Below are 22,820 nucleotides of genomic sequence, written 5' to 3'. Positions count from 1 at the left end.
GGCTGAGTGTGGTTTTGTCTCCCGTTGGGAATCCGAGGGGATGTGGTGGTTCTGTGCCTAACCTCAGAGGGATGTTTGGTGGGATGGCTCTACCAGCCATTCCAACAGGATTTGGGGCATTCTGGCATGCACAGCTGTCTCGAACAGAGTCTCAGACCTCAGGTAAGGCAAAGGTTAAACGTGAGCAGCTTCCCAAAAAAAAAGGTGGAGCTCCCATCAGCACCATCCAGCAGCACAATCCAATGATGACTATTGATTCCTTCCTCCCTGGCTTCTCCCTGGCTCTGGCCTTGATGCACGCATTGCTCCAATAAGGCTCCATCTTGATCAGGGGCTGTGATGAGATCCTGGGATTTGATAAAGATAATTGATGCTTCACAGGGAATTGGAAAACAGTTCCCAGAGCAGCAGCTCCAGCTGGAATTGTGCCCTTTGTTTTCCCAGCTTGAAACCCCCCAAACACACGGGATTAAGCACATTTTATCCCAAAATGAACCACTTGGATTAATAATTGCGACTCTAATTTATAACAGTATTAAAAGGATTAGGCAACAGGATTAAGGTATCATTGAGCACAAGCTCTGTTTGCCCAATTAAACACTGAAATAATATTAAATTCCAACCAAATTATTAATATTTTGGTAAGATTCCTAATTATTAACACACAGTTAAAAATCTTACACTGAAAGGTGCAGTAACACAGGAAAATACTGATGCTATAAAATGCTATTTTATATATCAAATTAAACACTAAAATAAGACTGGAGAGAAAGATTGCAGGTAACTGAATTTTAGGATACTTGATAGTTGATTTTGGGATGATGGGAAAATATTAATATTTCCCCAAGTAAATTCTTGCTGAATACCAGAGTCTGACCCAAAATCCCCCAATTAATTCCTCAGTACAGATTATTTAATTATCTTCTTTTCCTTTAGCTATGTATTTGTGTCTACAAGGAGAGACTGAAATATTCCATTTTTATTTATTAAATCTTGGGATTCATCATAAATATTTAGAGCTACATTTCAGAAATACATGTAATTTTTGTACCTAAAACCTGGGTCATTTGCACCGGAAGAGTAAAGAGAAACATAAGTTATTTGGGGTTTATTTCAAAGCAAAAACTACTTTTAAGCCTGGGCTGGAATCAATAATTTTTGTTACTAGGTCCTTCCAGAATTAAAATCCCAGCAATCTGAGCATTAATTGGATTGTGCAGGGCTAATTTTATTTCAGTCCTGGATGCTTTGGCAAAATTTGATTTATGCGGAATGCAGAAAAGGATTTAATATTCCATTTGGAATGAATCGTGGCTTGGCTTAATTAATTACAGAGTAAAATATGCTGTTCTTTAAAGCAGTGCTTGAAAGGTGTTTATCGTGCAATGCACACCTGCATTTCCAAGTGCAGGTGAGGCAGGAAAGCCTGGTCACTGGAAAGCACATCCCTAAATTTCAGAGAAAAGGTAATTACTGAGTATAACCTTAACTGGATAGGCCTTTTCTAAACATGCTGTCTTGGTTTGAAAGACAGATATCTGCTAGGAAGGGGCAGGACCTCCCTAGAGATGGAGAATTCAAATCCCCTCCCTCCAAATTATTCCAATTAAAAGGAAAATTAAAGGAGCTTTCAGGCAGAGGTATGGGGGTAGGAATAACAGTTCTTTACTAGTATATAGGACAAAACAACAAACAAACAACAGCTACAGCATCAATAATAAACAGAATCAAGAACCTTGAGGGCTCTCTTTTACAAAAGCCCAGAGCAGTTTGATCTCGGCGCCCCTGCAGGACTCCGAGAGGCCAAACTGGAAGGAAGGAAAAGTCCCGGGCTGGTGGATGAGATGAGGAGCTCTGCGCTGGCAGCTGGAGCAGCAGGGGTGTTCCGGCAGGACTGGGCAGTGCAGGGCTACAGAGTAGCAGGGGAACTTTAAAGCTCTGAAGAAGCAGCGGCGGTGGGGGGAGGCTGGAGAAAACGAGCTCAGGATTCCCGGGTACAGGAGCAGATGACGATAGATTTCCCAGTATGAGACAGAGGCAGAGGGCAGCCTGACCGTCCTCCTCGGCGCTGAGAGCAAGAGAGTGCCTCCCCCTTCCCCAGATCTGTCTTTTTGCCTTTCCCAAAGCTCATCATCTCTCCCCTCTGAGGGACACTCCCAGGGACTCAGAAACAATAGGTGTAGCCTCGTGCTGCCATATCCCTCAAGTACCCCTTTTTGTTCTGACTAAGTAGTCATTAAGGCTTCTTGGAAACTTATGGGAAGAAATTCTGTGAGAAGAAAAAAAAACCAAATCTAACCCCCAACACATGCCCAATAACAGATGAAGGGATTGTCATTAACTGATTTATTAAATTATTAAAGGTGCTGAAACTGCTGTGAGTTAATAGAGACTTCCATTACATTGCTTCCAAAATAGGGCATTCTTTTGACAAGCTTGGTAAGAACATTTTTACTTTCTGTTATCCATGGCTTTTCATCTGTGGCTCCACACTCATGCCAGAACGGGCTACAGTCACCTCCTTCAGTTGCCAGTGACCATCTCTGGATGCTTTGTTTCCTGTGCAAAGCTTTGAGCTGGCAGTTCCCTGGCACTGTTCCAAGGGTTTCCAGGCTGAGCATTGCAAGGGCACTGCTGCTTTCCCACTGCAGGAATTTTTGCCCTTTTATTTAAGGAATCCCTGGCATTTGGAATGATAAATATCAGATAATAAAGGGGATCAAATATTAGTGAGTGTCTCCAGGAGGGCATTATCAATTATAAATATGCATTTTGCTGCATTTAGTAATATAAAATGGATCCAGTGTGGGTTTTTTATGTCACCTATAGTGGAATATTGCAGTTCAATGGAGACTTTCCCAAACACTGGATTTGGAATTAGCTTCGAATTGTTGGAGTAGCTCGAGTGTGTCCTGTGGTGCAGGGGGGCAGGTGCAGAAGTCCAGTCAGCTCCCAGGAGCATCCCCTTCCCTTCCCATTAAAAACCTGGGTAGAGGGAAGCTGGAAGCAGCTGCATTTGGTCCCACCATCCTTGTTGGATAGGATTAAGACATTTCCAAACTGGTATCACACAGATTTCCCCAGGATTTCCACCATGTGTTCATACAAGTGCTCCGGGGCTGAGCAGCTGCATAGGGTAACTGGCAATATTTGGAATGAGCAGCAGTGATCTGGCTTTGCTTCACTTCCTCATGGAAAACACAGGCTAGCACCACGAAAATCCTGGCTGGAAAAGATTAGCATCAGAGAAGCACTTCCTTTAAATAACAAAGCAGCTGGGTTCCCTGAAGGATTTGTACTTCTTGGAAAGTATTCCAAGAGTAAAAAGAGCAACAAGTGTGCTGCTCCTATTGATTTCTACCTTTGTCTCACCAAAACATATTTTATTGACAAGTATTCCATGCTTGTTAAGTGCTAAAGAGTGGGATGGGGCTAAATGTGGGATCAGCTAATTAACTGTGGGGATGCCATTAAAGAGAGAGATTTGGGGTTCACTCACCTTTCCCACGAGGAGTAAATTAATACATGAATGGGTTCTTAATACATCAGGCTCATTCCAGGTGCACACACTGAGCAGGGCTTTTAATAACCTGGGGATGGGCACAGGAACACTGCTTATGCTGATCCAGTAGGGAATGGGATTTTCCAGGAGAAAATCCTGTGGCATCTTGGATTTAATACAGACTTGGGTTTTTGATCCTTTTTGGGGGTCCTGCTGTGGGAGAGGAGCTCACTGGAGAGACATTTCTGTGAGGTGCTCTTGTTTTTTGGGCTCCTGGATCTCCCACATTCCTGTTGTCTCCCCTGTTCCCAGACTATCCATGGCCACAAAGGAGCCATCACTGCTATGGCTTTTGCCCCTGACGGCCGGTACCTTGCCATGTACTCCAACTCTGACAACCACCTCTGCTTCTGGCAGGTGAGGACACCTTCCCTGCCCTCCCTTCTCAGGGTTGCTCTTCCCTGAGATTCTCCTCGGGTTGCTGTTCCCCGAGGTAACAAGGTTTTTTGTCTTCTCTTTGCCCTAAGTGTTTCACACCGGAGGTAGAGACAACAAGCTGAGTCCGCCAGTGCATGTTTCCAAGGTTGTTTATTCTTCATTATCTCAGTTCTTTCTCAGCTCTGCAAGGCATCCCCTGTTGCCATGAGCTTTTTCCTGTATGCCAAGTGTTCATATTGAAGGAGAATATGCAGCCTTTCTCACGCCTGTTAATGTAAACACTGGCTGTGTTTAGCTAACTGTCTCTCTTTGTTTACATATTTCTAGATGGGAGGAATAAAGGTAATAGACAGTTAGTTTGGCCAGTGGAATTGAAAGGTGGGACTTTGGTCCTCCAATGAATGGACATCATAGGAGATGTATATAAAGTTACTTTGTAAATAAACGGAGGAGTTCCTGCGTCCTGCTGGGATCTGCTCGCAACCCAGAAAATGTCTCCTGAGTCCCTCTCTTATCGTCAGGATCAGCTGCGGCACATCCCCAGCAGAGCAGGACACATGGCGGACTTGGCAGATCAGACAGCCCCACACCTTATGTACGGTACCCCTGACCCAACCACCGTCCAAAACGTACTTTTTATTTACAAAATTTTACCAATGCCTACTACCTATGTTAACATGTCGTTTCTACTCTAAACCAATCTCTAAAATCCAACTCAGCAAAAGATGGGGGACGAGAGCAAGAACAAGGAGCACAGGGGCCACTCCCCAATTCCTCCATCTTGTCTCTTCAACCCCATATACTAAAAATCCTAGATTCTACATTTACATTCTATGATAAACGAAATACTACTTATTTTGAATTCTCTCAGCTTGTGATTCTTCATACAGTGTGGGCATTCACTCCCATGGCCAGGGATCAGAGGCAGTGTCCTCCTGGGCTCTGTGTGAGGCTGGTTGACCCCCTTGTACAGATTCCAGACCCCCCTGTCCGGTCTCCAAACCCTCCAGGGTGGCCAGAGGGATGTTCTAGACTCCGACACTCCCTCTGTGCCATTAGCAAACTTGGGAGTGGGGTTTTAGCCCTTCATTTCATGCATTCAGTTGCTTCAGTGGGGAGAAAATCCCAAGGGGGGAGAAGGTCATGGTTGGATTTGGCTTGGAGCAGCCTGGACTCATGGAAGGTGTCTCTGCCCATGGCAGGGGTGTGGTATGAGATGATCCTTAAAATCCCTTCCAACCCAAACATAAGGGGTTAAACCTCCTCGGTGTAGTTCTCAAATGTGACCTCGTGAGCTGGTGATTTTTCCCTTCCATGTCCTGTTTGGCACAATTATTAATGCAGGAAAATCAGGAACATTAGTCATCCTAAAAGGGTTATTACTCAGGATGGTTTAAATTGTGAAAATGTCAGCGGGGCTCACACGCTGCTGGCTCCAGACGCGGTGATTTACACCCCTGACACTGCTCTGCTGCTGAGGATAGCCACGAGAGGGGATGGCTGGGACACCGGCCTGCTCAGAATGCAGGACATGGCAACAGCAATAAAACACTCCAGGCTGTGCCAAGGGTTCCTGGGGACAAGAATCCTAGGGGTGCCATGTATGTAGGGGGCAGGGAGAGTGATGTCCCGAGGAGCTGGGTTGGGAGATCTCAGTTCTCAGAATTTGGAGCTGGCACCACCAGTGCTTGGCCTGTTTTCCCAAGAGTGGAACCCAGCAGATCCCTGGAAGTGTTCAAGGCCAGCTTAGACAGGACTTGGAGAACCTAATGGAAAATGGGGATGGATGGGTGGGACTGGGTGAGCTCCGAGGTCCCTTCCCACCCAAAGCATTCCCTGATCCCTCAGTGTGGCCTCTTGCTTGGCCCAGCTCCCGGTACTCTCTGGGATGTGGGAATTTGGGAGGAGCTGCAGGAGCCCCAGGCTCAGCCGGCGTGTCCCCACAGATGAACACCTCTCTCCTGGGAAGTATTGGGATGCTCAACTCAGCGCCCCAGCTGCGCTGTGTCAAGACCTAGCAGGTGCCACCGGTGCAGCCGGCGTCGCCCGGTTCCCACAACGTGCTCCAGCTGGCTCGGCTCATCTGGACCTCCAACCGCAACGTCATCCTCATGGCCCACGACGACAAGGAGCACTGCTTCATGGTCTAGGTGCGCCTGGGGAGCTGGCTCACAGGGGCTGGGCCAGCACCCAAGGGAATCCAGCCAGGATCTGAGGGAATCCTGTCCAGGATCTGAGGGGCTCATGCCATCTCTGCCGGACAGCTGGTGGCCCTGACAGCTTTTCCTTGCATGCAGGAGGAAGCAGGCGGCGGACGCCGCTGCATGCGCAGCCCAGCACAGGAGGGTCAGGAGTTCCTCGTCCCGATCTGCAGCGGCAGGAGCCCAGCCCAGCCTGGCCCCTCCATGCCGGATTCATCCAAGCCCTTTTCCCTCTGGAGCTTCCCACAATCTCAGTGTTTACCAAAAAGGCTCGTGTTGGCACGGACATTCTCCTGGTGCCCATGGAATGCCCCCAGAGCCAGGTACCTGTCTGGGAATGGGGGGCTGGAATTTGGGGGCATGGCCTGTGTGCTGATCCCAAGGGGGTGAAGTCTCCATTTCTGAGGGGATTGGAAGCGCTGCTCTGCCCAGGCCAGAAGGAAAAATGATAGACCACGTCTAAATAAATAATTTTAAAATCCTGGTAAATGGTAGACTTGGAAAACAGCAGTATTTATATAGAAAGGTGGGGTTTGCCACCAGCACAGTTATTTATTTAAATAAAGGACAAAGGGGGGCATTTTGAGTGGGAAAATTATCAAAATAATGAAAAAAAATTATTGACTAGATGTACTGAAATATTTCCTTCAGTAGGAATATTCCTGTGTGACACTCACTGTGACTGTGTTCCCTTCTTACATATCTGATTTTGTGGAATATTTTGTGTGAAATTTGCTGGTTTCTGCTCATGGGAAAGAGAAAAGAAATATCTCAAATCCTCTTTTATTTCAATATCTCTGTGCAGCTTTTCCCTGGCTGCAGAGCTTGGACCTGAGGCTGGCACTACCTGCTAAGCTAAAAATGGTACTTGGAGTCCAAAACTGAAGGAATTAATTTTTCACATGGCTCCAAAAGAGAAAATAAATGTATTTGATTCCAATTTGGGTTATTTGTGTAGTGCCCAGGTGGGATTTGCAGCCCAGATGCTCCATATCTCCGTGCTGTTCACTTCAGTTCCAAAGCAGGAAGCTCAGACCATTAGGAATGTTGAACACAGGCTGCTGGGGAGTTGCTGTGCCCCAGAGGCTGTTCCCATCCCACTGTCCCGCTGTGAGCTTTCCGTGTGTGTCCCTGATGCTGTGTTTGTCCCTGTATGTGTGGAGGTGTCCGTGGCTTCCATGGCAGCTTCCCAGTGACACAGTGGGACACCTGGATCAGAGGAGAGTGACAGTCACCATGGGATGGTTTTTGTGTCTGCTGCTCCACAGATCCACTTCCCGCCCTCTCTGGATTAAAACTCCTGGTGTAAATATGCTCGTGGAATAAAACTGCACTGAAACGTGTTGGTTGGTTTTTGTGGGTGTCAGGGATCTCCTGCTGATGATTCTTCGCCCAGTCATTGGGAATCTGTCGCTCTTTAAAAAGTTTTTCCCATTCCCTTTGGAATGAGAGCAGAATCCTGGAAAGGTTGGGATTGGACGGATATTAAGGGGCATCTTGTTCCCTGCCCTTGTCCCAAGTCCCTCTCCAGCTTTCCTGGAGCCCCTTTGGGCCCTGGCAGGAGCTCTGAGCTCTCCCTGGAGCCTTCTCTTGTGCAGGTGAACACCCCTAGGTGTCCCTGGCTAGCTCCAGAGCAGAGGTGAATTCCCCCCAAAGGAATTAACTGCAGTAAATAAATTGACTGTACTGCACTGTGTCTGGGCTGCAATCTGGGATATCCATTGTTTTTAAGGAATGGCAGCCATTGGCCTGCAGAGGAAGCCCCTGTGCCATGGGATGCTCTGGAGCAGGTCAGGAATTACCTGATCAGTCTCCAAGCACAAACCCCACAGGAATTGTGTGACTTTTCCCCTTTCAGTGTGTGGATGTGTTCGGCCTCTGTTCCCTGGAGGCTGGCTGGGCCATGCCAGGGGGGATCCAGGGAGGGATGGGGCAGAGGCAGTGCCTGGAGAAGCCTCTCCTCTCCTTCAGCTGCAGGGCAGAGCTGAGCCTTGGGAAATCAATAGCTGGGAGCCAGGAGGGAAGCACTTCCAAGCTCCAAGTGGAGGATGTGTTGTGACAAGGCCGGGATGCTCCGGTGGCATGCAAGAGAGAGGGAAGCAGAGTAATTTTTAACACCCGACACCTCAAGGTCGGTCTGGGCAAAGGATACAGCCAAACACCAAAGGTCGTGGAGCAGAGGCCGGAGAATTCTCAGCCCAGGATGTGCTGCTGCTGTCCCGCAACATCCCGGATGGAAGAGGCACAGGGGGAGTTCATTGCCATCTCCTTCAGTGGCAATGAGAGCCCGTGGTGTTATGAACGAAAAAAAAAAAAACCAAAACAAAACAAAACAACAAAACAACCACCCCACAACTGACCCTCTCCTGGCTAGAGTAACACCCCCCACACCCCAGACAATCTGAGCAGGGAGAGCTGCCCTGAAGGAAAGTTGCCTGGCAACTTTTCCCTACCTAATTGAAATGTGAAAAGAAGCTGCCCACACCTAGATAGCCCTATTGTCCTTTGTAACTACCTCATTTAGCAAGAGTAACTTCGGCTATGACCAGGACAAATGCATATGCATTTGGATATGCAGATAGGGCAGGGCCGTCCCCGTGGATCCTGGGAGGTTTTTTTGGGGAAACTGCACCCCAGGACAGGAAGCTGGATTCATCAGAAGAGAATTGGATAGTGCCCTGGCTGAGCGGGGAGTGGATGCACCTCCTGGCCTGGTTTGAAGATTGGCCATGACCTGTGAGGAGCCTGAATGGAATGGGAACTGGCCAGCTGAGCTGACTGATGCAGAGAATGGGAAACTCTTGAAACTTTTCCCTGAGGGCAAAGAGCTGACTGCCAGTGCTCTGCCTTCTGATGGTTGACCAGAGAAAACTGCCAGCTGTTTCTATGGGAACAAGGACTCAGCATCCACTGGGACAGCACCTGCTCCTTCAGATGGCTGCAGTAGTGTGGAAAACTCCGATCGGACTTTGCAATCCTGCTGATGATTTTAATAATGAGCTGATCACTTTAATAAAGAGCTGAATATTAATAAAGGCATATGCCCTGTTCTTTTCAGTGGGAGCCCAGGGCACACCTGGAGCATTCCCCTCCTGCTCTCTGTGTGCTCCAGGACGCTCATTCTGCTGGCTGTGCCCTGAGTGTGTTTTTGTTTCCATGCACAGAGCAATTGTTGGGTTCCAGCACTGCAGTCTCACTTCAGGATCATGGAATACCCGGCTGCTGAGCTGGGGCCCACACGGAACAGCCCATGGCCTTCTGCTCCTCTACCTGGGAGCTCACCATGGCTTCAGGGAGCTGAGGAGGCAGGAAAAGAGGCTTTGCTTCTGTCCAGGCTGTTCTCAGCTTTTAGAAAACTTCAGCAGCATTAATACTTTTGGCTGGGGAAAAAAAAAAAATCAGGAAAAATCTGGATGGGAGCCTCCAATGTGATAAATTGACACTCTATCCAGCAGTTGCCTGGAGTGCACTTTGAAGCAGGAGAGGGTCCTGGGGAACTTCCCCCTCTCTCTGATGTCTGAAAATTAAAAATTAATCTGCTATGAAAAATTAAAAGGTGAAACTTTCTGCTCTTTCAGCAGCAGGGCTTTTGGAATGCTGATGTGGGGCTTGGAATGGAGGCTGAGTGACATCTCCGAGAACATCACCATGGGCTGGTGCATTCTAATATCAGATTTTAATTGATTTTTGTAAATTGGAAATCTGTTTGCAGAGGACTCGAGACACTTAAAAAGGGGTAAGTATTTATTTATTGATGTAAATAACCTTAAACAGGCATTTACTCACTCCTGCAGAGCTACTCACAGATTACAACACAGTGAAAGGAAACGGATGCTGCTAGCTTGGAAGTGATGCTGGAATCTGCACAACTTGCAAGGTTTAACTTGGCTTTTTTATAAAACTATGGATTCAGGCAGAAAATGGGTTAAAATGCACTTTATTCCAGGAACAAACAGCGAAGGTGCTGCTGGTGGGAGGAGGCAGAGGCAGGAGGGAGGAGGATGGGGAGTGGGATGGTACCAGAGGGGTTTCCTTGCCCCTCCTGGGGTGTTTATCCAGTCCAGGTCTGTTTTCCACACAGAGACTGAGGGAAATTCCTCTGGGGGAGTGGAAAACATCCCGCCCCTTCCCTAAGGTGGGAGCCGCCCCCCTGCCTGTGGCAGAGCAGCAGGAACAGGGTCTGTCCCAGCTCTTGCATCCAAACAGTTCTGTCATTCTTCTGTGGATGCTCCCACTTCCCACCAGTGCCAGCCCCTTCCCACAGGCCCACCAGCTGGGATGGGACATCAGATGGGAGCATGGCCTGATGGATTCATACTACACATGGAAAAGGAAGAGCAAACACCTCCAAAAGGTTCAGGCATCGATTCCTGAGCTGTTCCCCAAACAGGTTTGTTTTACAGGAAACACATCCTGTCTTCCTGAGGCACATAGAACAGTGTGTGCTCCATAGGTGAGGATGGCTGCTGGGCTGGAAGGAATGGGAGCAAATCAAAGCAGAGCCCAAATGCAATCTGTGAAATGGATTCAGGGATTCAGCCAAGCCAAAAGCGGCCGTGTCCCACCCTGGGGATGCACAGGGGAGCCATGGGGAGTGCACAGATGAGTTCCCATCAAGTGCATTGGCTTGGAAAATGGGCAAGGTTTAGGGTCAGGTGCACACAGTCCCAGGGGGAGGTTTGTCACGGGAAATGGGAAGAGCTGCAGTCACCACTGCTGTGATTGCTCCTTTCAGTGTCAATTTTCTGTAGTTTTCAGTTCTCCAGAGCCATCCACCTGCTCCCGGAGCACTGCTGCAAGGGGAGGTATAGAATCCTGGAGTCCTGGAGTGCTTTGGGCTGGAAGGGACCTTAAAGCTCAGCCAGTTCCAGCCCCTGCCATGGGCAGGGACACAGCACAGGAGAGCAGCTCCCTAACGGAATTGTGTCAGACATATGATGAGGGGATTGGGAAGGAGGATAAATGGCACTTGTGGACTCAGAACTACACACTGCCTGTCAGGGACAGCTTCTGCATTCCCTCTGCAGCTACTGGGAATTGTTCTCTGTGGGAGAGAGTGAGAGCTCCAGCTCCAGACCTGTCCCAATATCCCAGCATGCAGGAGGTTGGAACTGGATGGTCTTCAAGGTCCTTTCCAAGCCAAACCACGCAGGGACTCAGCAGGGTGCAGGTCACCTTCCAGGATGGATTTGGAGCCCACCTGGAGAGGCAGCCTGCAGCAAAGCTTACCTGGGCAGCACCTCCTGGGCTATAGGGAAGGGCTGGCTGCAAAACAGCAGCCCTCTGTGCTGTCCTGTCCCATGGGATGTAGGAGATTCCAGGTCAGAGGTCTGAGTCCTGAGGGATTAAAAGAGATAAAATATTTTTTTCTCCCAAACTGGAGGTTTGGATAATTAATTGCTCCCTGAAAATGAAAGCTGGAAATGGCCGCCCTCCATCTATACCAGATTCCTTCGGCTGCTCTCCTTGGTTGCCTCTGCTGGGACAAACACACATGGAGGGTAACAAATATTCCCTTTTTTTGGTAAAACTGCATTATTCAGAACAGGGGCCAACTCTGTTCCTAATGGTGCTTACCTGGGTTTCCAAATCAACACTTGAAGTTAAGAATTCCTACAAATTCCACCCAAACTGCTTGGAGCAGCTGCAGCCAAAGGGGGTGCCTGAGGGGGACAAGGGCAGGCAGGCATTGCTGCAGGGACACAGAGCCCTGGGATGCAGAGCGCGGCTGGTTTGGAAGGCTGTGCCCTGCAGGGAAGGGAAGGGAAGGGAAGGGAAGGGAAGGGAAGGGAAGGGAAGGGAAGGGAAGGGAAGGGAAGGGAAGGGAAGGGAAGGGAAGGGAAGGGAAGGGAAGGGAAGGGAAGGGAAGGGAAGGGAAGGGAAGGGAAGGGAAGGGAAGGGAAGGGAAGGGAAGGGAAGGGAAGGGAAGGGAAGGGAAGGGAAGGGAAGGGAAGCCAGGAAGGGAGGTGGATCCAGGTAAGGCGATGGAGCTGGGAAGGGTGAATACCCAGCCAGCCCCAGGGAGCGCCCCCCCCCCCAGCTTCTCCGAGCATCTTGGCCGACTCTGCTAAAGATTTGAACACCCGTTGAAATTAATCGGCTGGATAAAACCTTTTCTTCATAGTCTCCATTAATCACCTGTCCTTCTCGTAGCTCCGTGCAGGAAAATAGATTTTTAAACCTGTCAGCTGTGGTTTTGTGGGATGCATTTCATGCCTGCTTTGTCTGTTCTCCTGCACTGCCGAGGAGGAGGCAGACAATTAACCCAGGGCTTAAAAACTCAGTGCTCGTTGCTGCACCAAGACCGGAGCTGGGAATTGTAACCACTGGGTGGGCTAGGGGCATTAAATATAGAGTTTGGGTCGGGGACTTTAGGTTTCCCTGCAAGCCGGGAGTTTGGCAGGGCTGAAAATCCATCCCAAGCCTCCTTCCTGGGACAGTGGGGGTCGCCAGCCGTGTGTCCCCATGGATTTGGGAAGGGAAGGGTGGCTCCAGTGCTGACGACGGCACTCGCATACCTCGGGATTAAGCTCGTCCCTGCTAACAAGCTCACAGAGGGCAGGTTTCCATCCAAACAAGCCCCATCCGTGTCGCCCACGTCCACAAAACCAGCACGGCGAAAAGCTCGCGTGTGGGATTGCACAGGATTCAGTCCAGCATTCCACCCCAAATCTCAGCTCCGGTCCCACCAGCGCGGAGAGAAATCCAACCCGGGCATCAATTATGGAGTGAGGCGGAACTGCAGGGGCCTGAGGAGGAAACACTTCCAGGAAAGGCAGCGGAGGAGCCCCCAGGGAGCTGCGCTGAGGGAGGGCAGCAGTTGCTCCCTAACGAGCCCGAGCAATTAGCGCCGACAGTGCTGGGAAGGGCGGCTGCGCTGCTAAGCGCCTGCGGTGTGGGGAGGGGGAACCACCTCAGTAAACTGCTGGGGACATGCGGGGGGGCCGAGTGCAGCTCAGAGCACGCAGGGGGACTGAGCGGATCCCCGGGGATGCAGCGGGGGATGAAGCAGTGGCTGCAGAGGTGAAAAGGACAGGTGTAGTGGAGGTGTTGAAATATGCAGGGGTGAAGGGTCCACATGGGGTTTGGGAACCTCTCGAGCTGCTCCGTGGCGATGTGTTGGGGTGCTGTAAATGGTTACCCTGAAAAATACCCCCCCAAAACTGGGGGTCAGAGGCTGCTCCTCAGCAAAGAGCAGTGGGACATGACAGCTTGGAAGTTACAAAAGTAATTCCCTGATGGAAAGCAACCACTGTCTTGGTTTGGAAAGACAGGTATCTATCAGGGAAACCTGGAGTTTCCCTTGGAATGGAGAATGTAAAGCCCCCTCCCTCCAAATTATTACAATTTTGCAATTAGGAGCTTTCAAGCAGAAATATGGGAATAGGAATAACAGTTCTTTACTAGGAATATTAAAAATGCAAATGCAGTAATACAAAAAAAACCAAGCAAGCAAACAAACAAAAGTCCTAGAAAACCCTGATGGAGTCAGGAATACGACCTGACACCCTGTGTCAGGGTGTTGGAAGCAGTCCAAATAAGTCCTCCTGGAGTGACAGATGTGGTTCTGTTGGAGTAGAGATGATCCTGGAGTGGCGGTGAGATGAGTCCAGTCTTCCTCTGAGAATCCAGTGGAAAAGTAGATGCTTGGTGTTCCTACAGCTCAGTTTTTATCTGGGTAGGGAATGGTTGGCTCCTCCCCACTGGGTGGAGCGTCTCACAATGGGATGATGTAATGTGTCATGTCATTGGTGAGCCTTTATGGCCCATTAACAGAAGATATCCCCCAGAGGGTGGACAGTGGTGGAAGAGATAAGAAACACTGCCCCATCTGGTTTTAACAGCTGGTCTGTTATCAGAAGGCATCCACCCCCCACCCCCCTGGAGTTACAAGAGATAAAGGAAAGGAAAAAGACACAAACATCTTCCCAACTGGTTTTAACAGATGAAATAGAATACACATTTTGTTTTGGTTACATAACCCAAGACAACCACAGATTTAGGCGGGCAAAGGGGCAAAAAGGCAGAAAATAAATTCCCCCAAACTCCTCATACTTCATTTGCTCGGGAGTTTGCAAAATTTCTCAAGTTCATAATTTTTTTTTATGCAGGAAATTACATGAAATTTATGGCAATTCTGGGAAGTAAAAACCAGCGCATCTCCAGGGGTGTAGATCCAGTGGGGGAGGATTTTCTTGCAGCCTAGAGACACACCAACTGCAGTGTGGAGAGGCTCCCAGGCTTTCTTTCCCTTTCTTTTTTCCCTTTTTCTCTCCATGGGGATAATAATAACAGTGTCAAGGACACCATTCAAGCTGATGCCTGGAGACCTCTTCAGTCCAGGCCTATTTACGGCCATTATAAAATGACTGTGGATAGTTCAACGACCGATTTTCAAGAGTCTTTCTCTACCTTTCGAAGGCTCAGGGAAATCTATCAAACTGCAGAAATTAAGCTATTTTTCTTCAGGGGAAGAGAAACAGAGCAGGGAGCTTCTTGCATTAAAATTCTGCCATAGATTCCCAGTGAATGAAAAATTGCCCAGCATAATAATGAGCTGGGAGATGGATTTTGAAACAGCTTAAACCCCCTCTCCAGGCTCTGTGGCAGCAGTGCTGGGGATTTGGAGGTGAAAGTTGGACCTTCTCTGGGTGCTGCTCTTCCCACATCCATCCAGGGCTGTGGGCAGGGAGGGAGGGATGCAGCCAGGCACAGGCTAGGCCTCAGAGCATCCAGCACCTGCTCTGATACAACCAGGGCCTTCCCATGGCACAGGGATGGAGGATGGAGGATGGAGGATGGAGGATGGAGGATGGAGGATGGAGGATGGAGGATGGAGGATGGAGGATGGAGGATGGAGGATGGAGGATGGAGGATGGAGGATGGAGGATGGAGGAAGGTGTGCACCTACAGGGAGAGGGAGTCGTCCCTGTCACACAGTGCTGTTCACAGCTGTCCTAAAGGTCCAAACTCCACTCAGGAGGGAGCACACCTCAGTGTGTCCCCACTGTCACCCTGCCTTCCTCCTGTGGCTCCAGCCACCCACCTGCACCCCTGGAGAATAGCACACGGAGCAGTTTGCTCTGGAAAGGGTGGGGTTTGAGTGCTGGATGTGCAGTCGATGTGCTGAACAAACAGCTCTCCCCAAGATGGGCTCCCAGCACGATTGGTTTTCAAAGCCCTGCCCTACTGCCATCCCAAAGCCATAAAGGGAGCCCATTGGCCTTTCCAAAGCCTCCAGTTACATTTAATTGAGTAGGAAACACATTTCTTTTTCCTTTACAAGATGCCAGCTCCCCCCCGTGTGTAACCATAGAGCATCATCTCCCCATGCTCCAGGCAGGGCGAGAGCCAGGGGCCCAGCCTGCTTCCCACTGGGAGGAGAGGCCTGAACGATCCAAGGACACGTCCTTGCATTGGGGAGCAGCACGTGCTTCTCCCGCTCTCCTCCTGTCCCTGTTCCCTGGGAGCAGAGCCCGATGCCCGCCTGGCTCCCCCCCTGCTGTCAGGGAGTTGTGGAGAGCCAGAAGGTCCCTCCTGAACCTCCTTTGCTTGTGCCCTCTGGAGCTGAGGGGTGGAGGGGCTGTGGGGCACACCAGGGCTGGCACATCCTGGCCTACGAGGGCTCCTGGGATGCTGCCATTGTTCCAGTCCAGTGGCACTTCCCCTGCTGCGCCACATCCTGGCAATGCCATGGGGGATGCCCTGCCCAATGGGATGTTCCTCTCTGTACCCACATCCTTTCAGGCTTTCAGGGCCTGCTTTGCAAGATCCCGCTGCCACTTCTCCCTCCCTTCCCAGCCTGGCCCTGTGTCCCAGGTTCCCTTTTTTGTGTTCTCCGAGCAGGAGTGATCGATTGTGTCTTATCCGAGCCCCCAGTCTGTACAATGGGAATATGAATAAATAATGCCGTGTGGGTGAAGGGGATTTGGAGCTACCACGTGCTCCTTGGGTCAAACCCTTTCCTTTAAACAGCAGCCGTCGCCTGTGCCACTTCTGCATTTTCTTTCCTGCTGCCGAGGCTTTTGCTTCCCGTTAGACCAGGAACTGTGTCCAAGACATTCCTGAGGGACAAGAACTTGGATGGTCAATTTCCACAGCTGCTGACATGATGCTGCCAGTGCTCCAGGACCCCTTGCTGTGGGGTGGTGCTGCAATGCAGGGGCTTGGGTTCCACCCAGCAAGCAGAGATTTGAGATTTGCACCAGAGGGGGAAACAGGAATGCCGAGTCCCTCTGCTGGGATGCACCTGGGTGCCCAAAGCATGCTTAGAGTGCTGTTTGGGATTTGTTCCCTGCTGGGGGGATGCTGGGACACAGCAGAGGTGCCCAGTCCGGGTGCCAGAGGATGGGACACAGCTGGGACACACCACACCACTCGGAGGTTCCCTCCAGTGTTTCTCTCCCGGCTTTTGAGCCAGCATCTCTGATGCCAACACTCCTCGCTCGTGTGACCAGGAAAGATAGGGAAAGCCCTTGGCTCTCCGGCGCCAGGCGGCGAAATGTCCTTTTCACCAGCTGGCTGCCAGGTGAGATGCAGGAGCAGCCAGGGCACATCCTCCTCCTCCGCATCCTGTCCCGCCCATCCCAGCTCAGGAGCGGGATGCGGCGCCTCCGTAGAGTTCCGTTGTCCGGCCGGAGGCTCAGGTTCCCCCCTGGCATTCCGGGGGGGCTGAGCCCCTCGGCAGCCCCGCCGAGCCCGGGCTGCCCGCGGCTTCCGGCGAGACGCGGGGGCAGGATGGTCCCCGCGGGCAGCAGCTGCCCGCTCCCGTGGGAAAGGCGCCGGCCCCCGGCCTCGGCCCTGGGCTGCTCCTGCCGCCGCAGCACTTTGTTCTTTGTCAAAAGCGGGAGCTGCAGCCGCTCTTTGTGCTGCCGACTTGAATTTGACCCTTTCCAACACCAAAAATCGATATTCCCGGGGAGAAGCAGTGGGTGCTATTTTTCCAAGCCCTGTTTACAGCGGAGCAGTCCTCGAGGCAGATGTTATCTCGCAGACTTTACCAAGTTTTACAAAGCATTTTCTGAGCACATAATGACAGTATTATCTTTGTCCACCTGCTGAGAGGAGCGGTGGGCTCCCAATAAATATCGGCTTCCGAGACGGGCGAGTCAGAGTCCGTCTTATCTGTCCAGATGGGGGGGGGGGGGGGGGAAGGCCCTAATTTACATCCCAGAAAGCACTGGGGTGTGACAAAAGTCATCGGCTGACACTGTACCCTCAACTGGGATGAAAAATATACGAGTCAAAGCTGCATTGTGTGAAGGGGACACAGTCTTCCAACGTCTCCTGCCCCCTGCACCACCTGAGCCGTGGCATTCCCTGACTGGGCAAAAGCAGGGATGTGTCCCCGAGGAGCATCGGTCGCTGAGGACCTGGCCCCCGGGTGCCTTGGGGGCTCAGACCTCGGGAGTGCCACCCCCTTGCAAAGGACCTGGCCCTGCCAGCATTCCTCCAGCATCCTCAGCTCGGCCAACAGCTCTCTCCCAATGCTCCACTGGGTTTCTCACCAGGTGCCGGGTTCACACAGCTCCTCTCCCCTGAGGAAGCATCTCCACATCAGTGACTGTGAAGATGGGAGCAGATCCATGGGTTTGGGTCCAGGTGCCACTTCCCATGGAGTCTCTCGGCTGGGCTACTCCCTCCTTTTCCTCCATTTCCAGGAAATGTTCTGTGTTTTACAAATACCCCACAATTAGAGAGTTAATGAGCTAGTGAGGGAATTCTAGCCGGCTTCCCTCTTGTCTGAGACCCCACAGGATTCTCCCTGTTCTTCGCCAGACCCGGCACAACCTCCCTGGGGCATCCCGGGGGGCACAGCCCATTATGGAGTGACAGATTCCTGGAATTAGTCATTAGATTAAGGTACATGGCCCTGGAATTAGCAAAGGCGTGTGTGATGCTGAGGTGGGACCTGAGAGATCCAGAGCAGTCAAACCAGGGGTGCGTGGTCTGCTTCGAGGGGCCATGGAGGCTCCAGCCGCTGGCATGTCGCTGTGGAACATGTCCCACTGCCCCATTAAAATGACAAAAAGACAAAGAAAAATGAGTGAGGAGTCAGAAAGGAATATAGAATCATTAACACAGTGCCTAATACAGTGGGAGAAGTGTCAATGGGGACGCTGAGCTCATGGGCTAGGCTCCTCCAGAATTTTATTATCCCTGAAGTTTTAAATAATGCAGCACATTCGGATCCCTCCTGCCATCAATCCGTGATTCCCCAGTCCAGCACGAGGAAGTGGTAAATCAGACACTTACCCTTGTCTATACATTCTGCAGGTAGTGATTGAGCCAAGATTTATTTGTTAGTCAAGCTGTGATTGATTTAGAGGAGATTTGCTTGCTGGAGTTAATTACAAGCAATAACTGGCTGGGCTGTCTGCCTGGAATACCTGGCTGCTGCTCCAGGGATATCCTGGTTTGTGCCTGCTTCACCCCACGGTTTGGGATCAACTACCTGGGGCAGATGAAGCAGTTGTAGCCAAGAATAATCCCCTTGGTTTAATCAAGGTCCTATCCCTGGAAGTGTTCAAGGCCAGCTTGGAGCAGCCTGGGCTGTGGACGTGTCACTGCCTATGGCAGGAGTGGAATAGGACGGGCTCCGTCCTTTCCAGCACAGAGCCTGCCAGGAGTCTGCCATATGCAAATTATCGAAACTGGGGAAACCTGTAGCGGATTTTTGCCCGCCCCGTGAGCACTCTGGAGGGCGCAGGGGAACAAGGAAGCCCCGCTGGGAGCGGGATGTTGTGCCAAGACCTGCCTGCACAGCCCGGGTGTGCTGCCTTCCCTGGAAAAGGGAGGCAGAGAGGGGGAGCAGAGGAACGGCCTCGGTTCTCATGCCCCGGCCATGGGGCAGCCACCACCTCCCTGGGCTCGCTGGTGTTCCTGTCCAGGCCCTGCCCTGTCCCCGCGGGTATTCCCAGGGTGTCCTTCCCTGTCTCAGGCTCGGCTCTGTGCTGCTGTGTGAGGATGGAGGTGCCTGTGCCAACAGGAGCTGCTTTGTGTCCGTGCCACGGAGCTCCTGCCCTCAGCCAGAACCAGCTGAGGCTGAGCTGAAATAGGACACAAACAGCTTCTCCAAGCAGAAAAGGAACAAACCACTTAAAAAACCCCCAAACAAGTAAAAAAAGCAAACAAGTAGAAAACCCAAAACAAGCTCTTTAAATTTCATCTCCCAAGGCAAATCCTTTAATGTCAAGCATCAGTCCCAGGGGTTCTTGTGTTCATTATTACCCTGTAAAGTCCCTGTTAGAAGGATGTTTCCTGCCCGGGCAGTGGGGTTTGCCATGGAAAAGCTGACCCACCCAAGAGGGAGCAGGGCTCCCATTGGGAAAACATCCTGGCATGAGCATTCCAGGGGCACTGCCGTGCTCGGTGGTGGCACTAGGGGCACGGACTAAGTGTGCCCCAGGTCACCCTAGGAGAGACACATGCACAGCCACCAGTCTGGCCCCTCCGGTGGTTCTCACATGGTGTTAACTAATTAATTAATTAATTGATTGTCTCTCCCTCGTTGGCTGTCTGGGTCAGGCTTCCAGTGCCAATCACTGTGAGAACACCCCGGGGAGCCCTTTGTTCTGCAGAGGTGAAAAACTGTACCCACAAAAAGAGTTCCCCCTGCGATCAATTCCCTCTAACAACTTTATTGATTAGCTGCAGTAACATCTCCCATTTATTAATTATGAAGAAGATGTTCTAGGGATTCCTTAAAGTTAACTGTTGTGCTTTCCCTCTGCCCTCAGCCCCCAGCCCAACCAGCACTGCCCAGAGTGGAGTCCCCATCCCTGGAGGGATTTAAAGCTTTGAGCATGTGACTCTTGGGGACACGGGTCAGTGGTGGCCTTTGCAGTGCTGGGGGAACAGTTGGTCTCAATGAACTTGGAGCACTTTTCCAGCCTTTAGAGATTCTATAATTCCTCTATGCCTTTCTTGTTCCAGGATCCCAGAGCTGGCACCTGGCCATGGATTTGTGTCCCTGCAGCACTGGGACCAGAGGGGTGCTTTGTCCCAGATCCTCTGCACAGGGAACAACCAGGATGTCTCCATGGCTTTGGTTGTTTGGAATTACTGACAGCAGAGGTGACAAATGCCAGCGCTGGGAACAGGAGTCCTTTACACACAGGGAAGGGATGTTTTTCTAGACAACGTGCCCAAATCCAGCCTGGCAAGGGGCTGCTCCCACCTCTGCTCCAGCCTCAGGAACATGCCACCCCAAAACCCCAGTGTCACCAGGGCTGAGTGGCTCATAAACCACGTTCACACCGTAAATTAAATGAAGGAGTGAAGTGAGGGCAAGGAAGCTCAGGAGCAAGCTGGAACCAGGGGTAAGGAAAGAAAAGGTCAGAAAGAAGGTAATTAAGGAAATGTGGCGAAGAGAAATTATACAAGAGAGGATTAGAAATGTACAATTGGTGTCGGTACCCGGGGCCATAAATCACCCACAGTGGGAAGGAGATGCTGAAGGAAGCTGAGGGTGATGCTGGACTGATTATGAGTTTGAAATATGGCACGTTGGCAAAAAATCCACAGCGATTTATCTTCTGTCACTGGCCATCCCGGGAAGGTGGCAGCCATCCCCACACAGCTCTTCTGAGACTGAAACTCCAATGCTGAATAGATTTCTGAGCCTGCCAGCTGCCTGCATTCATCTGAGCAGGTAACAAATAACACAGGGAGGGAAAAATTGGGAAATTAAAGAGATCACGGTCCCGGCAAAACAAATGGATGGGGTGGAGGACAAGGATTTGGATACCTCAGACTCTATTTACATCCTGCAAGCAAAACAGAACCCCAAATAAGCCTTTAGCACGGTGTCCTGGATAGGTAAAGATTTAATAACTCAGATTTGCAGTGCTACCCACACAGAGTGATTGCCAACCTGAGAGAAGGGTAAAAATCTATACTTTTTGCAAAAATCTAGATCTAAAAATAAAAGGGGGTAGAAATCCTAGCAACACAGAAGGGTTAGTTGGGAGGTGAATTAAATCTCTGGATTAAAATATGAACATGTGCTGTAATTATGAACCCAAGCCCAACCTCCCAAAGTCCCTCCATGGGCACAGTGCAGGAGCAGGGCTGGGGCTGCCTGGGAGCAAGCCAGGAGGGCCTGGGGAGGCCTGGAGATGCTGCAGTGCTCGTGGGACGCAAAGCAGGAGCTTGAGAAAAGCTCCAGAAAGATCTGCTGGCAGGAAGCATAAACCAAAAATAGGCAGCGGCAGGAATCAAGGTGAGAGTGGGGAAAATGGAGACAGCGATCAATACCTGGAGACCAGGAACACTCCCGACCTGTGCATCCAAGGGGCTGAGCTGAAAACCTGATTTCTCTTAGAGAAATCAAAAGCTGTTGAGGGTTGGAGTTGTTTGGTTTTTTTTTTTTCCTTTTCTTATAGAATTTTTCCCTATAAGTTGCTAGGAGATAAATTGCTGAGTCTTTAACTGAAACAAAGAAGTGGCCAAAGGAGATTGTATCACCAGGCTAACCTATTGTTTTTGGGTCTCTGGGAGTTTCCCTCAGAGGGTGGAGATAACGAGAGCTTTGGGAAAGGTAAAAGACAGAGCTGCGGGGGTAGTTGCTCTCTTGCTCTCAGCATCGAGGAGGACAGTCAAGCTGCTGCTCGCTGCAAGAAGAGTTCACGGCCATCACTTAGTCTGGGCCTGGGAAATCTTCCGTCATCTGCTCGTGTACCCAGGAATTCTGAGCTCACTTTCTCCGGCCCTGCCCCCACCGCCGCTGTTTCTTCGGAGCTTTGAGGCTTTCCTGCTACTCTGTAGCCCTGCACTGCCCTGCCCTGCTGAGACATCCCTGCCATTCCAGCAACCAACGCAGTGCATCTGATCTTATCCACCAGCCCGGGACTTTCCACCCTTCCAGCTCAGCCTCTCGGAGTCCCGCAGGGGCACCGAGATCAAACTGCCCCTGGGCTTTTGTGAAAGAAAGCCCTTGAGGTTCCTGGTTGTGATAGATATAGTAGGTTAATTCGTGTTTTTATGGATTATAAGATGTTAAAATCATGGTTTGGTAAAATGTAATATAGAGTGTAACCTAAATTCCAGCCAGCCACGGAATTGAGAAATTCCTAGGCAGGCATCACCCAGTAACCACCATTTAGGAAGACACAATGAGATGTCAAGAACTGGAGATGATGAGATTGGCATCAGAAAGGAAGACACATTAAGATAAGGAATCAGTTCTCCTCATGTGGGCAACAGAGCCATCAGAGCATCATCATCGCACAGATCTCCGGAGGAGAATGCCTTTCCATTCAAAAATCTCATTCACCCACCAGAGGACTAAAATTGACACTTCTCCCTCCCAGAGGAGACCCCATTCAACAGACCAACGATGGCAATTAATTCAAATAACTATTCCAGGGGAACAAAGAACTGTGGAGAAATCTTATGCCAGGGGCAAAATAAAGTGTATAAAACCTGGACCCCAAATGGAGCCAATTTGTGAACTTTGGGGGGACTGCAGTGCGCTAGAGGCTGCGTCCCAGTTCACCCTTTGACGATCCCCGGGTTATTGTCACAGTAACTCCGCTAGGGTTTTTTACCAAAATTCTGTAATTTGATCTTTTCAATAAACCAAATCATATTTTCAATTGGAATATTGAATTGGCATTTATAACACTGGTTCTGTTTATTATTAATGCTATAGTTGTTGTTTGTTTGTTTTGTCATAT

The 22,820-nt window shown here is 50.4% G+C and overlaps 1 protein-coding gene and 1 long non-coding RNA gene across 2 annotated transcripts in view; one reads left to right on the top strand and one right to left on the bottom strand.

Moving 5' to 3' along the window:
• WDR7 (WD repeat domain 7) overlaps positions 1-6,090 on the top strand; it is a 46,776-nt gene extending 40,686 nt beyond the window's left edge. The window contains 2 exon segments of the mRNA XM_063424466.1: positions 3,811-3,919; positions 5,887-6,090. Of these exon segments, the coding sequence (XP_063280536.1) occupies positions 3,811-3,919; positions 5,887-6,090 (313 nt within the window).
• Positions 6,091-13,517: 7,427 nt separating this feature from the next.
• Positions 13,518-22,579, bottom strand: LOC134565118 (uncharacterized). Its single transcript, XR_010083779.1, has 2 exons — positions 21,400-22,579; positions 13,518-18,149 (listed from the first exon to the last, which is right to left on the bottom strand). It is a non-coding gene; the product is annotated as an uncharacterized LOC134565118 (long non-coding RNA).
• Between the last annotated feature and the right edge of the window lie 241 nt (positions 22,580-22,820).

The sequence above is a fragment of the Prinia subflava genome (genome assembly GCF_021018805.1).
Source record: "Prinia subflava isolate CZ2003 ecotype Zambia chromosome W unlocalized genomic scaffold, Cam_Psub_1.2 scaffold_33_NEW, whole genome shotgun sequence".
Lineage (NCBI taxonomy): Eukaryota > Metazoa > Chordata > Aves > Passeriformes > Cisticolidae > Prinia > Prinia subflava.
The sequence above is the reverse complement of the archived record's forward strand: the minus strand, read 5'-3'. Positions and strand labels throughout refer to the sequence as shown.